Below are 18,433 nucleotides of genomic sequence, written 5' to 3' on the forward strand. Positions count from 1 at the left end.
ATGTCAGGATCAGTAGCGTGGAGGAGCTCAGCGCTGAGGGCCCTTGCGCTCGGGGCCCTGCTGGCTCTGGTTTGTGGAGGACCCAGACACGAGCACAGGAGCGAACCCGCGGAGTGGACGCAGAGACTTCAGTATCCCGCGGTGAACGACGCCCAGCGCGTCCAGTATCCATCTCTTCACGACACGCAGCGCGTCCAGATCCCTTCAGTGGACGAGCCACAGGTACAGAGACAGAGCTGATGATCTTTGTGAATGAAAGATGGGTATTCATTGAAATGAGATGATAGAGAGATAGAATATTGCTAGTAAATTGCATAAACCATCACAAAGAAATGGCAAGTAACACACTGAATCGAACTAATTTTGAAGTAGAAAGACTGAATTCCCTTGTAAAATGTTACTTTAATAATCTTTTTTTTTTTTTTTTACAATTTAGAAAAATAATGTTTTTTTCAGAATACAGTTAAAAGTGCTGAGTTCACTGTAAACAATACACCTGTAAAATAACAGAAAAGGTACTGGCAGGTCATTACACATGACACTATCCATTCATTTCATGGACCTTTCTATTAACTCAAACACAATGCAATGAAGTGTAAAATATTTTTTGTTTTAAAGTTGGATTGAAAAACAACTGTATAAAATAACACTGTATTGGACACATTTTATCCATTCAGTTCAGTATTTAATTATTTCCCCCTCACTTTTGTTTTATGTATTGTTTTATTAATCAATAGCTTTGAAAGAAGTTTATTTATTTATTTAAACACCCAGTTCTCCTTGTTTCTCTGTTGTTGGAGGTCTTTCATTTGGACCACTTGAGTATCAAAGTCACGACTTAAACTATATGCTATTTGTTCAGTCAGATATGCTCATATGTTGCTGAACATTCATAGCCAGCGACATTCATTTCATTGTATGGTCATGAAGAGATATTTCATAGATCAGTGTATAAATGGTTTAAGGACAGATTTGAGATTAATACCTAATATGTGATAGCCTGGCATTGAGAACTGTGATTTAATTTGATGAGTAAATGATGTAAAAAGATGCCTATCGCTTTGAGTATAATTAAATGTGGAAACATTTTTTTCCCCCACTTTAATAAAACATTTTCACCTCATATGTGACCCTGCAGCACAAAAGCAGTCATGAGTAGCACAGGTATATTTGTGGCAATAGCCAACAATACATATTTCACCGGTAATCAGTAATTGATTTCTTCAATCTCTCATCAGAGATGTGCTGCTGGTTACTATCTGGACAGAAGTGGTCTGATTGCTCGTTGTGTTCGCTGCTCCTGTAATGGTTTCTCTAACGAGTGCGAGGAAAACACCGGCCGATGTCTGGTAATAATGTGCTCTTCTTCAGTGTTGCACCATGGATTTGTTGCCTGTGTTTGTGTTTAGTAACAGGAATGCTCTGTGTAACAGAACTGTGGTGATAATACAGCAGGTGATCAGTGCGAGCGCTGTAGAGATGGATATTACTCAAGCGATACTCAGAGGAGATGCAGTGTGTGCCCATGTCCTCTCAGCAACAAGTAAGACTCACATCTGGGATGGAAACAGCACTGACACTTTTGAGGAGAGACACTGCAGGCTAAAACATTTTTTTTTTTTTTTTTTTTTTTTTTTGTGCATTGATCTGTTTTGATATTTTTGGCTTTTTGGCTTTTCATAAAGTGTTGTTACAGACTAGAGGACAGAAAACATCCAAAATACACATTTATGTTTCTTGAGTATATTATTATGATTTCTGAAGATCATGTGACACTGAAGACTGGAGTAATGATGCTGAAAATACAGCTTTGATCACAGAAATTACATTTTAACAGATACTCCTATAGAAATCAGGCATTTTAAAATGTAATAATATTTCACAAGTTTTTTTTTTCTTTTACTGTATTTTTGATCAATAAATGCAGCCTTTGTGAACAGAAGTGACTTTCTGAAGGGTTTTACTGAGGGGTTTGTTCATGTTTCATTTACTCGATTTTATGCAACATTTTATTTCCTAAAAAAATGGTAAAAATGTGTGAGTGTTTTGTTTTGCTTTGTTTTTCAGCTGTTGACAGCATTTTCTGATTTATGGAGTGATACAATGAGAAATCCAAAATCTGTAAAAAACTGTAATAATTAATCATTTATGTTCTGGAAATGTATGCAAAACAGTGCATATTTAATAGGATAATGCCTCATTTGCATATTAAAACATAATTTCAGAAAACTTGAAATGCAAAATATATATATGTTTGCAATTCTTAAAGTAATCGATCAGCTGGGGAAGAATGGTGATATCCGTTAGTTAAGTGGATATTGTGCCCCCTATTTATTTCAATTTAAATGTACTGAAATAAAATAATGCATTTATGTTGTTAACTAATGATGGCCTCTCTTTCTGCAGTTTTGCTCTGGGCTGCACTGAAACCGATGGCAGACTTCTGTGTCTGTGTAAAGATGGTTACACCGGTGAAAGATGTGAGCGGTGAGTGATTCACTTTCCTTAATTTCCCAAAACTGATCTTTCCCTCAAATATACCTGTGTGCTTCACATGCTCTTGTGAAGCACAAATCTGTGACTTCGCACCTATGCTGAAAAGACAAGCTTAAACTGACATGCATTTCTATGCTTGTCCAGGCTGGTTTATGCTGATCAGGTGCTGGTCAATCAGCATGGTTTTTCTACTCAAGCTGGATGTTCAGTTTTTGAGTGAACATTGCCAAAATGTTGTGTCTGTGTGCTGTAGAGATGAATCTGTTTGTGATCATGTCTCATCAGATGTGCTCAGGGATATTACGGCAATCCTCTGGTCTCCGGTGGACGCTGTCGTCTGTGCAACTGTCCTGGAAACCTGTGTGACTCTAAGACTGGAGGTGTGTGTGTGTGTGTGTGTGTGTGTGTTTGCGTGTTATATGCATTTAGCTCTTCATGGGTGATTACCACAATATTTACTTTTAATTATTATTATTTAAACCAGAATAAATGAATACAAATGTTACTTTTTTTCTACAGTAATGGACATTTGGTTGGAACAAACAGAAGTAAAACAAACAGACAGACAGATAAACATACATAAATAATTATTTTGATCCTTTAAGTTCCTTTTATTTCCTTTAAGTAACATTTTATTTCTTATAGTAAATGTAAAATAATATCTGAACATCTTCTATGTGAAATTCACCCATAAAGTATTTTTTTCTTTCTCTCTCTTTTTATGGCTAATGCCAAGCTGTGTTTGTCTGCACTAGATTTTGTAATGTATAATGGGTAGTTTTGATATGAATATTGCAGCTGAGAGTTGAAATAATCAGTTGAGTAAATACTTCACAACCTGTCGTATTCCTCCATATAGTGTGCAGGAATTCTCTGGAGCTCCAGGACACAAATACAGAAGAGCAGTGTGAAGGTAGCATCACACAAACCACTGGGCTTCACTGTTTTCATTATTCCCTTTTATTATCTTGTCCTGTGTTATTTTTGTAACTGTGTGTGTGATTTTTTTCAGAGTGTGATAACTGTGCACAGACACTGCTGAACGATCTGGAAAAGCTTGATATTGAGCTCAGAAGAATTAAAGATCAACTGGATTTCGACTCTCTCAGACCTTCATCTAAAGAGCATCTGAGGAAGCTTGAAGAAGCCATTACAGCCACAACGGTATCCCTTCATCTCCTTTCCTCCTTTCTTATTCCTCACTATCTTTATTCCACCAGAGGCAAAATCCACATAATGTAGTCATATGACATTGTTATATCAAGTCAAAAGTTATTACTGCACAGAGAACAAGTGTGATCCAGTACATTTAAAGGGTCTGTCACTCACACACTCACACACACACACACACACACACACACACACACACACACACACACGCGTTGGTTTATTGGGACTCTCCATAGGCGTAATGGTTTTTATACTGAACAAACTGTGTGTGCTATTGCCCTACACCAACCCTACACCTAAACTTAGCCCTCACAGGAGACTTTGTGCATTTTTAGATTTTCAAAAAAACACCATTTAGTATGTTTTTTAAGCCTTTTGAATTACGGGGACATAGGCAGTGTCCTCATAAACCACCTTCATATTGTAATACCTCTGTCATACCCATGTCATTATACACATTTGTGTCCTCATAAACCACATAAACATGCACACACACACACACAGAGACAGATAGTCATAGCTGTTCATTTCTTGTTGTTGCATGGAATAAGTATGTGGTTTAAAATATCACAGCGTTTATCATTTACCTCAGAATCCACATCGGCTCACTCATCAACACGATACACCATCAGATTAAAATGAGTCTGGAACATTCTGTGGGCAATTTAGTGATTCAGTGAAATTTACAGACATGACTGAACATTTGCAACACTTGAAAGCGTGTTTCAACAACTAAGAAAAAAAATCATAATTTTATGAATAGGTTTAGTCAGCAAAGATTACTATAAAATAAATGTTCAAGTGTCTAACATTATTTGCAAATTAAAAATCTCAGTGGTATTTATTAAGAGTACAGATATGCATTTAGTCTCTTTCACTGCAAACAGGCTGTAAACCTCATTATTCTCCTGTTTTTAGACAAGAGTGATTGACTACACTTTAGAAAACCATATAAAACCTTTCCCAAACACAATAAGCATCAACAGAACAGATGTATTTTTAATCTTTTCATGATGCAGTGACAATAACGAGCCAGACTAGTTTTGTTAATGCTGACATCCAATGTTTTAAAAACATACATGAACAATGCACAACAAATCTCACTCAGCTCTTTATATTCATGATGTTTTTCTTTCAGAATCTGGTGAACACGTTCAGCGTCACCGTCGACAATCAGGTGCCTAAAATTAACCAGCTGGAACAAGATGTTATTAATCTGGGTGAAGATATGGACAATCTGAAAGAACAGGTACTAGAAGATGTGTTTTCTGATACAAAAACATGCAGCTTTCATGTAGAATACTGTTTATAAGCAAATCCCAAACATTAAAAAATATATATTTAATATACAAAAAAGGGTCAAAAACTATATTTGTTCAAATATATCTAAGAATATATTCACATAAATGTTTACTTTTACTTTTTTGCCCTTTTTTTATATTTTGGAAAAAAAAAGTATTTTTTTGAAAGCACTTCATTTAAAAATTTTTTTGGTATTTTTGCTCTCCATATATTTCAGTCCAAGAAAATATATTCACATTTGAAGAAGAAAAAACATAATCAAGGAACATACTTTACAATGTTTACAATGTTTTTGGTATATGTTGAAACTAAATATATTTCCAACATTTAATTGAGCTTCACAGTTTACAAAATATATTTAGCATATCTTTAAAATAGGTTTTGGACAAAAATATTTTTTTTTGTTGTATGGGATGTTTGCTGTTCAGCTCTGAGATGTGTCCATTGTCATTACACTCGCTGTGGATCAAATAATTCATCAGACCGTTTTATGTCCAGGTCAGAAAGCAGTCTGAGGATTCACAGAAAGCTCTGGCTAACACTGAAAACAGCCACCAAAGAGCAAAAGATCTGGACACCGAGACACAGAGCCTCCTCAGAAAAATACAAGGTAAGAACACTAACAGATGTTTTATGTATAATAATGTGTTACCTGTAATTCTGTGTGGTGTATGAGAACCGACGTGTGTTTTGTAGAGGTGTTCATTTCATTGCACAGCAGCTTAGTAAATAAACCTTCTCAGAAAAGAAGGTATAAAGCAGTCACTGTCAGAAGCTACTAAAATGTCCTTTTAAAGTACTAATATGTATGTTTAAGGAACTAATTTGTACCTTTTAGGGATGAATAAGGTACAGAGATTGCATGGGTTTGTCAAAGCGGGTTAGCGGTGCTGCTTTTGTGTGCTGAGTTGATGAATAGCCGCAGGTGTGCTGTTTTCTTGCTGCATCATTGATGACTGTATAGCAGGCCTGTCCCGACAGATCCGGTGTGCTGTGAACAATCCCATAATGCACTGCACCGAGCTCCGTGTCTCCAGCCACTGTTCCTAAAGGCTGCAATTTACTTTATCCCTCAAAACACATTCAGATCATTTTGACCTTGTAGAGATACATATATATATATATATATATATATATAAATAATGCATAGTTTTTAATGATGGAACAAACTTTGCAGATATTTCTGTATTTCTGTATTTAATCATTCATTCATTTAGATTTATTTTACAATTATTTTTAGGGAGCTATAACTCTACCTAAAGTTTTGTTTTAAAAAAAAAAAAAAAAAAGCTACACATTTTTTGTTTAGGTCATTTTGACCCGGCATATATGGCACCATTAGTGTCAAAAATACTTTTTGTCAAATTTTAAATGAGGTTATATTAATGTATAAAAACATGTAATATATACTGAGCCTTTTCCTCATATCTCACACACTTTTGGGACTGAATCGTGTTGATAAACATGACTATTTATGCCTATTGATCAGCCATTGCAGCATGAAAAATTTTTAAATCTGAAAGTAATCATTTATGCTAGTAAAATCATTTAATACATTAATTTATTAAATGCATTTATTTTGTTTGACATTTGTTAGTAATTTGTTATTTTGTTTAAAAATAAACATGTAGGTTTCATAAATTAGTTGTTTTTGAGCAATCATGAGTTATAAATTCAAAGGAATTGAATTAACTTATTTTCCTTCCAGTGGGGTTAGTTATGCTTTGTGTGTAATTTGAAAGTTCTGTATTTTTTAATTACTTTAAAAGACACAAATGTAGTAATAGCGTGGTAATAACACCGTAACATTCAAAACTCATAACACTCCCTCATTAATAAGCAGCTTTTCATTAACTTCTCTACATCTTCTCATTAATACGTGAATGTGAAAGATGTGAAGATATTTAAAAGTTTTGAATGTTACTATGTTATTACTAATGTTATTGTAAAAAATATATATAGTAATTATATGATATATATAGCATTAAGTCATAACTGTTTAACAAAATAACGATTTTTCGGGTCCAAACGGACCCGCAATGCAAAAAAAGTACACCAATACTCGATTTCTCTGTGAATATTACTTCTGTCAAAAAAATAAACACCACATATGTATCTTGAGATGAAAAAGTGTATAATAATGCTTAAGTAATCAGTACTGTATTTCTGACATATGTCCATGACTGGTTCTTCAGAGCTCCTGAAGCAGCTGATAGACTCCGAGAGCAGTGGATCCGCTCTGCCCAACGCTGATCTAGCCAAACTCCTGGAGCAGTCTCGGAGCATGGTGAAGGAGATGGAGAAGAGAAGCTTCACGCCGCAGAAAGACGCAGCGAAGAAAGAGCAAGCTGAAGCAAACAAATGTACATTTACTGTGGATTTATCCCGTGCATGCCTCAGCTGCTTATACTAATAATGTAATAACAATTACTGCCAGTTGCTGTATTCATGATTGGTTTTCATTGCAGTTCTGGAGAATGTTAAAAACATAATTTCGCAGTGCGATGAGAATGAGGCGGCGTCGAAGCGTGTCGACAGTCTACTGAGCAGCTATGAGGCCAAACTGAGAGAGTTAGAGGACTTACTCCGACAGGCTGATAATACGCTGAAGAAAGCCAGCAATCAGAACGACATCAACGCAGAAGGCCTCGGAGATATCCTGGTAAGAATCAAGAGCTTTACAATCCTCAAAAACACATGCTGTCAAGAGAGAATGTACATTAGGGTTTGCTCTTGCAGAAGCGAGTGAAGGATCTGGAGCGGGAGCGAGACCTCGTCCAGGATCAGATTGTTCTTGCGGTCAAACAGCTGAAAGACACCGAGGACGTCCTGAACATGTTCAGTGACAGCAAAACAGTAAGCATTCACAAACACATTCAGAGTATAAGAGCCTAGGAGCGTTGCTTGAAGCATCAAAGCTCACCACAAGCAGCTTCGCCACAAGCAGAAGTATATACTAATATAGAGAAGGTGCACAGAGTCATTCATGCAAACACTAAACACCATCACGGTAACACACACGATACTTAAATCATGCAATAAACTTTCATTAAACAACAGAAGATGTAGCATAAAGCCCAAATGTACATAACTGATAACAAAAACTATTAAAAAAACATGATTATTTAAACAAAATACTTTCAAATGACAAATCCTCTCATGTTCCCTCAGGAATACGAACAGCTTGAGGCACAGCTCAACGGAGCAAAGACTGAGCTCAAGGATAAAGTCCAGATCATCTCACAAGCAGCAGCCAAAGAGAAGATCGTGAAACGGGCAGAAGAACATGCAGAAAACATGCACAAACTGGCCAAAGAGCTGCAAGAGTAAGAGACTTCATTAGTTTACACACCTGTCACAAGGTGCCTCTCGTATTCCTACACTGTGTCGCTTTCTCAATATAATGCCAGTTCAATTTGCTCAACGTATAGACTCTAGAACATATTTGTCCCCCAGAGTGAAGATAATTTGCAGATATATTGTTGATATATGGCATGTAAGTGCTGTTTTTGTCCTGAACAGGGCTGTACAGAATGTGAGTGGGCGCTCTGGTGTGCAGACTGCTCTCTCTGGGATAGAGGCGTACAAAAACATCACCGACGCTGTCAACGCTGCAGAGGAGGCGGCCAAGAAGGCCAAAGAGGCGGCAGACAAAGCGCTCAAAGTAGGAGACATCACCGAATGTGCATTAATGCCAAAGTTAGGGTGCATAAAGTGACCCTGTAAAATATTTGGATGCTTAAACATTTCTGAATGTCATTTGCATTTGATAATAAAATATCAAAGCAAGTAAAGAAATATAGCACAAGCACACTTTACAAGCCAAACATTCACAAAAAGAAGTTTAAAATGATAAAACAAGGGATTAGTGTTATAAAGTGATACAAAGTCTTGTGAACTGGTGGTGAAACAATCATAGAGCATAGTTAATGAGATAAATGACTCTGTTAGGAGTTTCAGATGAAATGGTCCTGAAATGAATGATAAATGAAGTAGGGGTAACGTTTTGGTACCGCATCCAAACACAATTTTACTGAAAGCTGTTTTTTTTTTTTTTTTTAACAAATCAAGCTCAGATTTGGAACACAACTTGTTTACATTTATTGTTCTGATTTTCATGCAGTTTTAGAGTAAATCATGTTTGTGCATTTTTCATAAGAATTAGCTTGAATTTATATAACTCCGCAATAATGTGGCCAGTGGCTTCTTTCAAAAGAGAGCAAACTTAAATCTGTGCTCCAAAACATTCAAGATTTAAGACCGTTTAAGTTAAGTTGAAAATTACATTTGTTCTTTGCTTAAAAAGTGGTTAGCAGGTATTAAATGGATCAGAACTACTGTATAAATATAATGTAGTACAATTAAATACCCTAAAAATATAAATGATTAAATAAACAAAAAAAAGAACTCAAATATTGTACATTCATGTAATTGAAATAAAAAATAAATACATAAATAAATAAAAATACAATAAAAGAAATAAAATAAAAATAATAAAATAAAATAAAATGGTCATCTGAGGAGCCCCAGAGTGTTACGTGTGACTCAGTTTTTAAGCACTTTCTTGGGCCCATGTATCATGCCAAACATACATGTGTTGATTTCTTTTTATTATAATTTTTTTTCAGGATGTCAGTGAAGGGGACTTAATCAACAAGGCAACGAATCTGAAAAACAATGGCAATAACCTCCTGAAAGATGCCAAAAATGCATCTAAAGATCTTAAAGGTGTGTGTGAATCCAATAAAAACCCAACTCTGTTAAGATCAATCTACATATTGAATTTTCTTTTATATAATCAATCATTTGTTATTTAAAACGCTGTATTCTGTCTTTATCAGGAGCAACTAAAGACCTCAATAATCAGAAGGAACGCCTGCAAGCTGCAGAAGAGAAAAAGAAAGCCCTGGAGAAGGAGCTGCTCTCTGTTCAGGAGGGTTTGAAGGGGATTCAGAGAGGTGAGAGAAGAGCACTGCTTGACAAAACAAACCCATTCCATACGAGACAGTCTCACACAGACCAGCTCATTGAGAGGTTTGGTTTACAGAAGCTGTATGAAACGACAAGTGCTGGCATGTTTGATTTACAAGCGCAGTTTTCTTGCTTAGACTTAAAGAGACAGTTCACACAAAAATGAAAACTCTCATCATTTACTCACTCAAATTTCCTTCTTTAGTTGGACACAAAATAAGATATTTTGAGGAGTGTTGGTAATCAAGCACTTGCTGGTAGCCATTGACTTCCATAGTAATCCCCGCCCCCCATACTATTAAAGTCAGTGGCTGTTTGATTTCCAACATTATTCAAAATATATATTCAACAGAAGAAAAAAATTATAATAATAATACAGATTTGGAATGACAAAAGGGTGAGTAAATGATGACAGAATTGTACTTTTTTGGGTGAACTTTCCATTTAAGACAGTTTTTCAGCAGGGATATGAATATCCTTGAGTTTATGTTTTGATTCTGTCCGATCACAGATGATATTGGTAACATTATTGACGCGGCTAAGAAAGCGGCAGCGGCAGCCAATCGCTCCGCGAGTGACACAGTGGACCAGCTGAACAACATCAAAGCAGAAGTTGCCAAGATCTCCATTACTCCTACTCTCTCTAATATGGACAATGTTCTCAACAGCGTGGAAATGACCGGTAAGCGCTGCACCTGTTGTTTTTAATCAGTTTCTTCATCATCTACCTCTTTAACTTATGCATTATTTTCTCCTTCTGTCTGACAGTCAGAAATCTGAGCGGCTCCATCCCGTCCCTGCTGGATAAAATAGAAGAGATCAATTCTGAGATTAGCGCCGGGAACAACGTGACTGATAATATTAATAAGATAAAGGAGCTGATTGAGCAGGCGCGAGATGCTGCTAACAGAGTAAGGCTATTCATTTATATATTCGATAAATTCAATCCACTCAATAGTAGCCTACATTGAAAATTAAGCATTTTTAACAGAAAATTAACTGCTGAAGTGTAAAACAACATAACATTTGATTTTTTTTATTTGATTTTTGAACTAAAAAAAACTGTAGAATGAAATGACTGACAAGACACATGGATTGAAAAAAAGATGCTGCTGATGTTGTCAGGGTTTTTTTTTTTTTTCTAGCATACAAACATACCTATTAAAAGTGAAGCATGATTTGCTTTATTAATCTAATAAATTGAATCTCCCTACAGACACCCTCAACCTGTTTAAAGGTTTCTTTCTGCTGCTGATAAACATAAATATATTTCGAGGAATGTTGTTAACCAAACAGTTAACAGTCAGTCCCCATTGACTTCCATAGTATTTTTTTATTTATTTCATACTATGGAAGTCAATGGCTACTTGTAACGGTTATGTTACCAAAATTCTTCAAAATATCTTCTCTTCTGTTCAAAAAAAAAGGTTTGGAACAACTTGAGGGAGAGTAAACAATGACAATCAATTTTCATTTTTGGGTGAACTATCCCTTTAAATTAAACCACTTAACTCAGATATTACCATTTTTTCAGTTTATCATTTTCACAACAGGTCCCCCCAAGTGGGAACACTGTAAAAAATAAAAAGTTGAGGAAACTTAAAAGTTAAAGGCATCAGCAGATTTTTGAGTATTCTCAGAAACTCATAAATCTGCTGAAGCTGGTTGCCTTAAACCAGGGGTCTCCAAGTTCGGTCCTGGAGGGCCGGTGTCCTGCAGAGTTAACTCCAACCCTAATCAAACACCCGAAGCAACTAATCAAGGTCTTACTAGGTATACTAGAAACTTCCAGGAAGGTGTGTTGAGGCAAGTTGGAGCTAAACTCTGCAGGACACCGGCCCTCCAGGACCGTATTTGATGACCCCTGCCTTAAACTTTAAAATCTTTTACAGTGAATGTTTTTTTCCTCACAACCTTGTTTTCATTCATGTCTACCCTAGTACAAAAGTAATGCATTTAAAATACATTTATTTCATACTAAGTATAGTTCACATCGCTCAAGACTTACTGATATAAATTTTTTTATTAAACTTTATTTGGAGTACTACTGGTGCACACTGCACATTTCTTAATATTAAGCCTAAAATGTGTTTTAATGTCAGTATTGATGAGGATCGTATGATCTTTGAATAATAACAGTCTTTAAATGCAAGATAATGAAAGTGTACCTGAAGCACACTTGCAATAGTTCCACTTTAACACAATCAACTATACTTCAGTATATCTTTAGTTGAACCTCAGCACTACTTCCACACAATTAAAATGCATTAAATACAAAACTCTTAAGGATACCGGTTTAGTGTACAAAAAGTACAATTGAAGGTTTTTTGAAGGTCACAAGTGCATAAATTGAAGGTCACAAGTGCATAAATATGTAAATGTATTTGTAGTATACTTAGCATAAAATAAGTGTATTTCAAATACATTTTAGTATATTTATTTTTCACAAGGGTAGGTACTAATATGTACACTTTAGGTTCTAATACATACCTTTAAGGTACTTATATGCACCTTTTTGGGGGGAAATAAGGTACAAAGGTGTACCTTTTGAAAGGTTCTGCCCCAGTGACAGCTTTTTGTAGCTTTTTGTCTGAGAGTGTTGTTCTCCTCGTAATGTTTCAAATCTCTTGCAGATTGTTGTGCCTATGAAATTCACGGGTAAAGGGCATGTAGAACTGCGTCCGCCGCAAGACCTGGACGACCTGCGGGCGTACACCGCTCTCTCCCTGTCCCTCCAGAGACCCGAGCAACCCCCCAATCGGCTCGATGGGAGCGGCCGGCGGCGGCGGCAGACTAATGACAATCTGTTCGTGATGTACCTCGGAAACAAGGACGTGAGTGTGATTTTACCATCAACTTCAGATCATTCAAATCTTTTCAGGCTACATCAGGTTTTTATCTTGAGCCTCATGCATTCGTTAAATGTTCTCGCAGGCATCCGGAGACTACATCGGCATGGCTCTTCGCAATAACATCCTACATGTCATCTATAAGCTCAATGGACAGGAGTACGATATCGAGGCGTCCAGCATCACCGAGTCTTCATCTGACGTGGCTTTCTTCGACAAAATCGACCTTTACAGGTATAGTAGCATGCATCAATTACAAAAGCTATTGGTATTTTAAGATTTTAGGCAGAAACAGTTTGGTTTGAATCCCAGTGTTTCTCCATTACTGCCTGAAAGCTGTGTGCTATTGCTGTCAATAAAATGAAAAATTACTTTTTTCGGTACTGCATAGTAAGTGTGATCATTTAGATGCAGTTGTTGCTGTATTATTGCATCCACTTTACCACACGTGTACTACAGTTCATTTGAAGAAAAAACTAACAAAATGCATATATTTTACATTCTGAATGTAAATGTATCTGTTAGTATCTCCAAGGGCATCTGTAAGGTTTTACCTATGCATTATTGTCTTTACATTTCCAGTATAATCTTGGTAATATGCTGAATGCATAATGTCGTAACATTATGCTGGATTTGGATCCATCATCTCTGCATTCATTTATATGCAAACAGCTGCGTTTGTGATGAGTGTTTTGTCACAAGTAGCTGCCGATAAATATGTTGAAGTTTGCATCTATTTAAAGTAATAAACTATGTTAAGTCCTTTTTGGGGCTTTTGTTTGCTGGAACCATTAAAATAGAGTTGCATCTGAATTATAATGTCACTACTAGTATAGTTGTGCTTGCATTATACCTTATGCACCTATTTTTATTTTTGCCCATGTGTCATCTAGAATTTATCAAGATGCACAAGTCATTCAAACGAAGCAGTTCACGTCAAACAATCCGAAGTCTCCGCTGTTGAAAGAAAACCTGGGTGAACTGACACGCAACCTGCTGGACCTCAGGCCAGATAAAGTGGTCTTCTATGTCGGAGGTTATCCAGATGACTTCAGGGTAAATATGCATATTTTTTTTATCCTATAGGATTCTGTTGGGGAAAGGTACTTTTAAAAGTAATGCATTACAATATTGTGTTTTTCCATAAAGTAACTATTGCGTTACTAGTTAATTTTTTATGGAAAGTAATGCATTACATTACTTTTGCATTGCTTTTTGTCTGAACTGAGCTTGCTTATTTGTTTTTAATAACAAAAAACTCAGCTATTCTGTTGTAAACTTAAAAGTAATGCAATACTTTACTAGTTTCTTGAAAAAACATTTGTTTTTTAAAAAGAGCATTTCTCTCCTTTTTAGCCGCCAGCCTCTCTCAACTATGGCAAATACATGGGCTGCATTGAGCTTTCCACCTTCAATGACAAATTCATCAGTCTGTACAACTTCAAGAAAGCGGTTGATATTAACTTAGAAATGCCTTGCAAGAGGTAAGCTCTTAACATGTGACTGGAGATGTGCTGATGTACTTATGAGTAATGATATATTCACAATATAATCACTACTGGTTTGCATGGACGAGTTCAGAACAGTACATTCAGTAAAATCTGCTTCTTTTTCATCAGACAAATCCCACAAACAATCTCAGGATCAGATTACTATGAAGGCACCGGTTACGCCAAAGTCCTGCTTGAAAAATTCCCCACCGTCGTGTTGATCAATCAGAAAGTGGAAACGAGAGCTAAGGATGCTCTTTTGCTGTATTTAGGAGACGAGGAGGATGTAAGAGTTTGTTCATTTAACCTTTTCTGATGCATCTTTCATACAAATTTCCCATAAAAGTATTTATTATTTTATTTATTTAGTTATATTTTGACATGTTCATTCTTGTTTTCTTCATACCCTATCAGGACTTTTTCTACAGCATCTCTCTTGAGAACGGCTTCGTTGTTCTGCGTGGCCAAAACAAAAATAATATTTTGGAGCCTGTAAGAAGTCAAGATAAAGCAAGCCTTTCTCCGGTAAGGAAGAGCGAAGTTGACTTTTTTCTTTAAGATGGTGTACGTAGTCACGGCAGTGATGATTAAACTGCACTTTGTCTTTTGCATTTCAGGAGACAGATGTGAAAGTTTTTATTAATAAAGGAAAAGAGTTTAAAGTCCGAGTAGGGAGCACCGAGGTCAAAAGGACGGACGTCATTCCACAAGCGTTCAAGCACTTCTACGTCGGCGGGATACCCAACTCTTTGCGTGAGAGGTCCGTATCTTTCTGTCTTCCCTTTAAAGGGATCATGAACTGAACTTTTTTTATTACTTTATAATGTTCTCTGAGGTCTGCTTATAATGTTAGCTGATGTTACCAAATTACATGACAAAAAATTGTAGTTAGTAATAACATTATCCATTATATTACACATTTTAGGTCGTTATCACATTGAATTAAATAGGATATTCTTGTACTATATCGATATAAAGAGTGAGAAAATATAATATTTTATTCATTGCTATTAACATAATGCAGTGCATTAAACATTATATTACGTCAAGGATCTCAAACTGGGTTTGTGAAGGAACTGCAGAGGGTTTATGAGTTCATTAAAAATGTAAATTAATGAAATGTTTTAAATATATATATTTTCTAATTAAAACTGGAATAATTTCTGACTGTATATAAGCGGTAGGCTATATTAGAAAGGAACATTTCAAAGATAGAAAAGAGGAGATAGGGAGAACCAATATTTTTTGCTATCGTATGAATATTATGTAATCATGTAATCAATAAAAGAGTAACTGTAGTTTGATTCTGAGTATTTTAAGTACTTAATTTTTGGAATCTGATTATATGTAATCAGTTAGTACCCAGCTAATAGGCTATTTTGTGTTAATGTTATGTTATCATAGATACAACATCAGTGTCCCGGCTCTGAAAGGCTGTGTGAAGATCGGCACAGCGGGCGGCTCCACCCCGAGCGTTCAGGAGAAAGTAGGCGTCGGCAGAGGCTGCACTAACGAGCTCCAGGTAATCAAGTTCATCTTTCATTATTCAGATTTATATTTAACTGTAACATGCTAGCCTGGTTTCTTCAACATTCACAGAAAGAGAAAGGCGCTTAACCATCATGCTCTTTTCCAGATTCTCAGGAAAGCGGAGTTCAGCCTCGGGAGTGCACTGGAGAAACTCCATGAAGATTTCAGCTTAGATGATGTCAGTCTTTCTCTGGGCTTCAGGAGTACAAAACCAGACGGCATCCTGCTGCAGAACAGCAAAAACGTGCGTATCTCTTCCACTATATGATCAGATGCATGAGTACGTTCTATTCTCATTAGTGGGTTTGGCTGTTCAAAGTCTAAAGGCCATTACACACTGAATCCCACATTTTTGCACGTTGAGAAATAAATACGACCTCACGTCGTGTCGATCACGTTTACACACTGCCTTTCGTCCGTCATAAAAAAAAACCCAGACCAGGTCTGATTTTCTGCGTTTTCACATATGTAGCAAGCATTTTGATAGGAAGGGATGACAAATAGGAAAAATACGAAAAACGCAAACGAAGATTTCGGACTCCGTGTCCATAAGGACCTTAATTCTTAATGCGAAGAGCTTGAGTCTTGTGTGGGAAAACGAAAATGTTCAGAAGAGCCACGTACAGCATAAACAAACAAATATACGTTTGCTAAAATATGTCTCAAAATATATTTTCTACCAATATATTTTGTGTCCGTTTTTGGTATATTTATGAAAATATTTTAAGTATTTAAAAATGTATTTTGCCCTCCATATATTTCAGTCCAAGAAAATACATTAAAAGTAGTCACATCTGAAGAAATACTTTATTTGTTGTCTATAGGATATGTGAGCATATGACACATTTGAATAAAAATCAGTAAGAAACATACAAAATATATATTTCATTGAGCTTCACTCTTTAAAACATCTATATAGCATATATTTAAATCCAAGTATTTATTTTGTGCTGTTATGTGGCATCTCGTACAAGAAAATGTGATCACACAGATTTGTGTATTAGAAATTGTGGCACAATTGTATTTTCTTCTAACTTTTAAAAAAATTCCTAACACTTTCTATTTAATATCAGTTTTATATTTCAATTGTATATTTCATTGGTGGCTGTATAGACTTGTATATCACGCAGCACGTCTCATTGTGTATTTATCACTGACACTGTGATTTCTCTGTGGCAGAATAAAGACATGGAGCTTTCCATGGAGAACGGATATGTGCTCCTCAAATTCCAGGGCAGCGTCTGGAAATCTACTAAGCAGTACCAGGATGGAGAATGGCATTATCTCACTGTTTCCGGACAGGGCCAACGGTAAGATTCATTTGCCTGGAAACACAGATCATTTGAAATTGTCATATTTTTTATTTTTTTTGCCTGATTACAGTTGTTAATATGATTTGACAAAGTACAATAGGATTAGAAAAATAACATTTGCATTTTATAACATTTACTCAAAATACTCTTTACTCACTTTTGGTGAAAAATAACAATGAAAACACAAGTTGCAGCCAATTAAATTTAATGAATTAATTGAGAATTACTTCAAAAACACTTGAATGCAATCAATTCTCCATATATCTGTAAATGCAGACACATGTAATTAAGCATTTAATTTGTGAATACATTTTTTTTATGATTCATACTAATGTTCTCCTTTTTGTTTTAGCATTGAACTTCGAATCAATGAAGAAGATGTTGGCCAGAGAGTGACAGGATCTTCCTCTGGACTGTTTTCATCCAGCGTAATCCTGGGCAAAGACACCTTCAAGGGATGCATCTCCAACCTGTATCTGAGGAGGTCATTATTCACTTTTTATGTCTCCAGTTGCTTAAATGCCCTCATAAAGCTATGTTTACATTATCTCTGGGTTTATACCAGTGAGCGTGCTCATGTGTGTGTGTGTGTGTTTGCAGACCTGCTTCTCTATACAGAGCGGAGGATCTGAGCGCTTACTCTTCCACAGGAGACGTGCTGTTGAACACATGCAGCGCCACACGCAATATGTAACAGGTTGGTTTATTATCACCATTAAAACAGCATGACAACATTATGTTTGATTCAACTGCAAACTCAGTGTGTTTTGTGTTCTTTGCTTCCAGGATCGAGGAGTATCTGATGCAGACGTTTCACATGGAGATCTCTGGAAGAAATACTGTTATATTACAGCATAACCAACTCACTTTAACTAACTGCTGCATTTCATTTGCATAATTAAATATATTTTCATGGCATATCTGTGGCAGTTTTCATTTCATGGTCCCATTAGAGATATAAAAATTGCATTGCAAAAGAGAATCAAATAACAATTTTGCAATACTGGAAAGCTTTGCTGTGTTGTGGAGCTCATCTAAATTGGCTTCAGAATGTTTGCCTGTACTTTTCCACCACATTTCAGATTATGCATTGTGATTAATAGCATTTTGTAGCGATGAAATACAATGAAATTTTAAACATGGAATAAAATGTATAAAATAAAACTCCTTTACATTGCTATGGCTTAACTAGAATTTTATGTGGACAAAATTAAACCATATTTTCATGTCATTATATAGACTAATATTTGGCTGCTACAAGTTGAAGTGCTATAAATCTTGCATGGTGTTATATACATGCACCAGCCACTTA

At 35.9% G+C, this 18,433-nt stretch overlaps 1 protein-coding gene across 1 annotated transcript; it reads left to right on the plus strand.

The window, feature by feature from the left end:
• On the plus strand, positions 1-18,038 carry LOC306846522 (laminin subunit alpha-3-like; the record flags this gene model as incomplete). Its single annotated transcript, XM_079379955.1, has 31 exons — positions 1-222; positions 1,239-1,349; positions 1,434-1,543; positions 2,407-2,487; positions 2,782-2,876; positions 3,356-3,409; positions 3,509-3,660; positions 4,805-4,915; positions 5,467-5,578; positions 7,164-7,331; positions 7,437-7,630; positions 7,708-7,824; positions 8,140-8,294; positions 8,491-8,632; positions 9,597-9,696; positions 9,810-9,926; positions 10,451-10,621; positions 10,708-10,850; positions 12,573-12,773; positions 12,874-13,022; positions 13,682-13,844; positions 14,145-14,272; positions 14,408-14,564; positions 14,693-14,803; positions 14,896-15,038; positions 15,683-15,800; positions 15,915-16,052; positions 16,988-17,118; positions 17,474-17,605; positions 17,722-17,818; positions 17,908-18,038. The coding sequence occupies 30 exons, from the start codon at positions 1-3 to the stop codon at positions 17,813-17,815; spliced, it is 4,020 nt and encodes a 1,339-aa protein (XP_079236081.1). The 3' UTR covers positions 17,816-17,818; positions 17,908-18,038.
• Between the last annotated feature and the right edge of the window lie 395 nt (positions 18,039-18,433).

Source organism: Barbus barbus (genome assembly GCF_936440315.1).
Source record: "Barbus barbus genome assembly, chromosome: 26".
In the NCBI taxonomy this organism is placed as follows: Eukaryota; Metazoa; Chordata; class Actinopteri; order Cypriniformes; family Cyprinidae; genus Barbus; species Barbus barbus.